The sequence below is a fragment of the Glycine max genome, chromosome 20, assembly GCF_000004515.6.
Source record: "Glycine max cultivar Williams 82 chromosome 20, Glycine_max_v4.0, whole genome shotgun sequence".
Classification (NCBI taxonomy): Eukaryota; Viridiplantae; Streptophyta; class Magnoliopsida; order Fabales; family Fabaceae; genus Glycine; species Glycine max.
Window position 1 is genome coordinate 45,116,629 of NC_038256.2, and position 5,789 is coordinate 45,122,417.

A 5,789-nucleotide genomic window follows, 5' to 3' on the forward strand; every position below is an offset into this window, starting at 1 on the left:
ATCTCTTATAACGACACTTGCAATCAACGACCATCCAACACCATTAATGCATTTCCCTGCCATTGACGTCAGATCATCGATGCGACTATCCAACACTATTAATGCATTGTCTTGTCGTTGACATCCAACCATAATTCGATCCACGACTAGTTTGTTGGCACTACCGTGTCTCATTCGACTGCACCAATTTAACTATTTTTCTCTTGTAACTAACTTTCCCCACAACGCCAACCACGTTACATGTCAATCTATACATGTTATTGGTGACGTCCTGTCCATCGAACAACCATGTCTTCACTAGGGCCTCCAATAATGAAAAAAATATATAAAGTATATTTTTTTAGTATTTAAATGGATAAAGTTACTTTTCATGATTAAGACAAAATAGTAAAATGAATTAATTAATTAGTATAAGTAGCATTTTTAACACAACATCCATACATATTTTGAAAAAGATAATTAATTTTATATCTCAATTTTGAACTGTTAACTATAAATCGGAAATATAATTTATGTATTCAAAGCTATTTATTCATTATTAATTTAGTTTCAATATAATTCATATATTTAAAAATATTTATTGTTATTATTTTTAATCATATAAAATAAACATTTATTATATACATGTACAAATTAAAATACTAATTATACTTGTAACTTTCAATAAAACACGAAATAAAAAAAATCCTTATTATAAAATATAGTTTTATAATTTTTTGCCCCTTTTTATAAAATTTTATTTCTATGGTATTGTGCATTAATTATTTTTGACTAAAATACTCTTGTTATTTTAATTCATAATTGAACTGTCTTATTCTCTTTCCTATGTAGATTAAAGAAGATAAATAAACTTTCATTAATTTTAAGGATTTTTTTTTTAAAATATCATAATTACAAATAACTTTATTACTAATATCTAAATTTAGTCGATTTTCTTTATAGCAGTAAATTTGTCAACCACATGTTTCCAAAATAGAGATGGAGTGTGGGATAATGGATGTATCAATAAATATATTGATTTATACTATTATCATTTAATACCTGTGGTCATGGATATGGTGTGTAACTAGGCAGGTGATATGCACTTGATCTAGACTAGAACGACAAAATTAAATCCCATACTGTGTACTATTCAACAAATAAATAAATAAACTGCAGAAACAAACATAACGCAGGGCTTAATTGCTTATAGATGTGAACAGTAAGCACTGACACTATCTTCGTCACACGCGGCGAAGCGATCTCTCAAACTCTTACCACCAACCACTTCTCTTCTCTCACTCTCTCATTTTTTGCTTTCTTCTGTCATTAGTCTTTCAAAGTTTGAAACTTTTTTTTCTCTCTCTTTCTCTACTCCCATAATCCCATTTCTCTTAAGCCGCAATTCATAATAGAACTGTCTCGAAAGCCATCCTTCTGCACATTCCTTCAGCTATAAAAGATCCTACCTTTGACAGTCGAAGCATCTTAAAGACGAACCAAAATGAGAGAGAGAATTATTCATGATATGTTTTGTTCTTAATTGGGTGAGTTTGTCTCTTTATCTCTATTGCATTTATTGTCGACGTCAATGCCACTTTATTATGGTTCTCTTCTTTTTATATTCTCTCTCTCTTTCACATTACCAGAAAATTGTAATGCATGCACACTCTCTTGAAGGTGAGAACTTATGATGATTTCTTCTCTGTTTTTTATTTTTCAAAACTATAATTTACATCAGTGACTCTTATGTTTGCCTTTTTTGAGAAACCAGTAGTACTGAGAAGGAAATTTTGTATTCATCGATTTAGAATTAACTGATCTGTTTTTGCTGTTCCAAGGGTAAGTTTCTGAGAATTTTCTGTCACTTTCTCGGCAAAAAATTATGTCTTCCCTCTCCAATCTTGAACGCTTTCTCCTACGCGTCACTCCAGATGTTCCGTCACTCACTCTTCAGGTATTTTTATTTATTTTTTTCTTTTATCGTCTCTTTTTTATTTTAGAATTCAACGTTCTTTTTCTCTCTATTCTTCTCTCGTCTAACTCGTGTCACCGATTCGGGGCGCAAACTACTGACTTTGTTTTCTCTCTCCGTCGGGTCAAAATTGAATCGTGGATAATGATAATGAGGTTACTTTTTGAAAAGGATTCTTTTATATTTTTGAGTTTCTTTGAAAATCTCTGCATGTTACAGTGATCTCTTCCGATTATGCCGCAGAAGTATCAGAACAAATGTTTTAATTCAAATTAACTAGTTAATTATATTCTTTTGTTATTTTTATTATGCAAAAGTTATATTCTTTTGTGAACGCAGTAGTTATTCGAACGGTGCAGAATCAAAATTATAATCGACTCTATAAAAAGAAAAAAGTTATCCGAACAGTGAATTTGATTTCTTTCTCTGTCAAGGATAGTCATCAAAGTCAGACTTTTACCTAAAAATACAAATAGAAATAATGAAGTGTTGGTCAAATGGCTCCATTTTGACTTTTGTCTTTAGGAATATTCCCTTGATGCCATTGCTTTGATATATTATCTCTTTTAATTTTGCTCCCTTTTATTTTCATAATTAAATAAATGTTACATACATTTTGAATATATCTTACCATATTAAAAGTATATACATTTTCGCGGACGGTTGCTTAGAGGATAAAAAGAAAAAGACCAAATGTTTATTACTTGGTCAAATAAAAATTGATTCTGTTCTGTGTGTGTGATGTTATTTTGGAGAGAAAACATCGGCTCACAGATATGCTATTTGTTGCTCTATTGGTCCGTGAGTTAGGAGTTAGATAGATGCCCACGAGATTCTCGTGCCTTCACCTTAGGCCATGTGTGATGGTGACTAGGGATGATGTATGTACTGTCTGTGCACAATGTGCAAAACCTTGAATTTGATCCTCTCTTTGTTTTTATTCTTTTTATTTTTTATAAATATATTATTAAATTACTACTAAATTACACACATATATATATAACATATATATATATATATATATATATATAATATTTAAGGATAATTTTATTATTTTCATAATAAAAAAACCCAAGAGAGGATGATTCTCACTCCACTTCACTCCCGGAAGGATATTTTTGTACTCTTTTCTCCTTTTCGAGCATGTGACTTCAAGTGGGTCATCCCCTAGAAAATGGTATGGGAAAAACTAGAACCGACAGTTCCTGCATTTAGAAAGCAACAGTAGCTCTTCCAATTATATTTGATAAATCTCTTGGCCTACTAGCTTTTGCTACTTAATTGAGTGTTAAAACAAAGATATAAACCGTGCTTCTTGCATTTTGTGAAACCACAGTACTGTTGCATATTTTCTTGTAGCTCGTAATTAAGTTTCTTTGCAATATATCTGACACAAATATAGTTACCCTCTTGTAATGAAGTAGTATTTCTTATCTAGCCACATATAAATTAAACGGAAATGAAATTTGAACCTTTCCTCCCCTAGTTCCAATCTACCAAAAAATAGTCCACCGTTCATTCTAGTAAAAGATAGAAGGGCCAATTGATTGGTTGATTTGTTTTCTTGCCTTTATCTCGTATTTTTCAGAGCTGCTGTAGTGATCTAAATGCACAATGGCTACCTCCTGGCAAAGACACAATCGAATATTTCACTCTGAAAGATCTTTGGGACTGCTACTATGAATGGAGTGCCTTTGGTGCTGGCATTCCTATGATATTGGAAAATGGTGACACTCTGGTGCAATACTATGCTCCATATCTGTCTGCTACCCAAATCTATATCAGTAAATCTAGGTATATATGCAGAAAAAAACAGTGTTTATGTACTAAATGTGTCAACAAAATGGTATGAGTATGAACCATCTTATTCTTTTCTAGGATTCGGAAAGAGTACGGTGAAGGAGTTGAAGTTGAATGTGATTCCTTGAGCGAGGACAGTGCAAGTGATAACCTTTCTAGATCACCCAGTAACAATTCTAGCAAAGCATGGGATGATGCTTCTTTGGATTCAGGCTCTGACCAAGTGGGTTCATGCACAACAAAGGATATGCTTGGCGCCCTTTACTTACAGTACTCTGAGAACTCTCCACCTTACCAGCGGGTTCCATTTTCTGAGAAGGTATAGCCTCTAACTTCTTATCAGCAAATGTTTTTATGTTCACTCTCACACACACGCTGCATGCATGTCTGTTGAATAATATTGATGTTTCTTGTTTCAGATAACCGAGTTAGCTAAAAGCCATCCAGGATTGATGAGGTTGAAGAGTGTGGATATTTCCCCCACAAGTTGGATGGCTGTTTCATGGTGAGTAGAATTAGTTTTGTTGTACTGAAAATTTGTTGTTCTTGAAGATGAACACTAGCTAGAACTTGGAAGTAAGTGCACCTGGTGATAATTAATTGGCCTTGCTCTTTAACTTTAGTAATTCGTAGATAATTAAAATAAAACTGTGAAGAAAAGCCTTAAATTTTTCAGTTAGCTTTATATTTGCTGGATTATTTTTGTTGCAATTTTGTGGTTATTCAAATATAACTTGTAGTTGATAAAAAGGTCACTGTCTCTGAGTTGTCACAGATGCTATTTTATTTTTAGTTTACTTCGAGTTGAAATTAATTGATTTGCGGAGACAAGGTTGAATTTATTGTATTATTTCCTAGTGATATATAAATGATAGTATATATTATTTCTTGCCCAACTTTTGGTTCTGTGTGTTTTTCATAATCACGTGTATATATTAAAAAGCTTTTAATCAATTTGTTTTTCCTTATATTGTGAAGTTTTACATATACTTCCACTTAGATCTCTAGTTTCTGTGATACAAAGATCTCACATTGACTCGTTATGAATAGGTATCCCATTTATTCCGTACCATGCCACAAAAATAAAAGGGACCAAACAAGCTTCCTCACTTTCCATTCACTTTCATCTTTCCAAGGTATCTTAAAGTAGTGATTTGTCAAACAAAAATCATATCAAATAAATTTGAAGCAAGCTAACAACTATTATTTTGTTTGTTTTGCAGACTGTGCAAGCAAATATGACGAAATTCACACAGGGAATAACAAAAGTTGTTTAATTGATTGGCGAAGTATTGTGGGAGAGAAATGCAAGAAAAAAGAGAGGGGTTGCATGTCTCTCTCTCCTTTTGGGTTAGCCACGTACAAAATGAGGAAAAACATATGGTTAAATCCCTATAACAATAACCAAGTGGTGACCGATCTATACAACGCTGCAGACTGGTGGTTGAAGCATATCAACGCTGACCACCCTGACTTCAACTTCTTCACACGCCAACCTACCTTGTAGATTGGTTTGTGTTGTGTTCATCACCACCAGCTCAATGCCCCTTTGCTCAGTTTGCTACTCTCATTTCGGTATCAGAATTTGCTTAGTTTGGTACTCTGACCTTCACCCTAGGTCCAACTCTGAGAACATTAATAAATAAAATGTAAAGTTTAGTTTAATGGGTTCATGTAAAGTGATATTTATCTTAGCTTCTTTACCCAATCTTTTTTCTTTTTGGTTAGGTTGCTTTCAAAGATGACTGAAACTTTGTAGTAGGTAAACTATTTTGGTATGTCTTCTGTTGTATAGTTTTTTTCTTTCTTTAAATACTCATTGCATATCCTTCTCCTTTTTATCCCAACACTGGGAACAATTGCCGTGAGTTCGGAGACACAAGCAAAAAAAAAAAATAAAGCACCAAACCAGCCTTTAGTGGGTCAGTTCAGTTTGCGTAGCAACCTGGACCACGTAAATAAATAAATAAAGTCATAAACTAAAAAATAATTTATGGATAATTTAATTTGTATAGATATTTCTGAAAAGCTGATT

The 5,789-nt window shown here is 32.8% G+C and overlaps 1 protein-coding gene across 3 annotated transcripts; it reads left to right on the forward strand.

Annotated features, from left to right (window-relative positions):
* The first annotated feature begins 1,168 nt into the window (after nucleotides 1–1,168).
* On the forward strand, nucleotides 1,169–5,560 carry LOC100796554 (uncharacterized). Of its 3 annotated transcripts, XM_006606349.4 has the most exons (8): nucleotides 1,174–1,526; nucleotides 1,629–1,659; nucleotides 1,821–1,936; nucleotides 3,543–3,748; nucleotides 3,833–4,073; nucleotides 4,174–4,259; nucleotides 4,805–4,890; nucleotides 4,978–5,547. In XM_006606349.4, exons 3-8 carry the CDS (start codon nucleotides 1,865–1,867, stop codon nucleotides 5,259–5,261), a joined length of 975 nt encoding a protein of 324 aa, XP_006606412.1. In that variant the 5' UTR covers nucleotides 1,174–1,526; nucleotides 1,629–1,659; nucleotides 1,821–1,864; the 3' UTR covers nucleotides 5,262–5,547. The 3 variants fall into 3 exon arrangements, with proteins under 3 accessions (XP_006606413.1, XP_006606412.1, XP_025983089.1); XM_006606350.4 differs by lacking the exon at nucleotides 1,629–1,659 and having other exon boundaries at nucleotides 1,169–1,526; nucleotides 4,978–5,560; XM_026127304.2 differs by lacking the exon at nucleotides 1,174–1,526 and having other exon boundaries at nucleotides 1,529–1,659.
* The last annotated feature ends 229 nt before the right edge of the window (nucleotides 5,561–5,789 follow it).

What these genes read in the sequence shown, in the direction of transcription:
- LOC100796554 (XM_006606350.4), top strand. Translation starts at nt 1,865, where the DNA reads ATGTCTTCCCTCTCCAATCTTGAACGCTTTCTCCTACGCGTCACTCCA. An exon ending in TTCCGTCACTCACTCTTCAG is followed by an intron (nt 1,937 to 3,542) that starts GTATTTTTATTT and finishes CGTATTTTTCAG; the next exon opens with AGCTGCTGTAGTGATCTAAA. An exon ending in ATCTATATCAGTAAATCTAG is followed by an intron (nt 3,749 to 3,832) that starts GTATATATGCAG and finishes ATTCTTTTCTAG; the next exon opens with GATTCGGAAAGAGTACGGTG.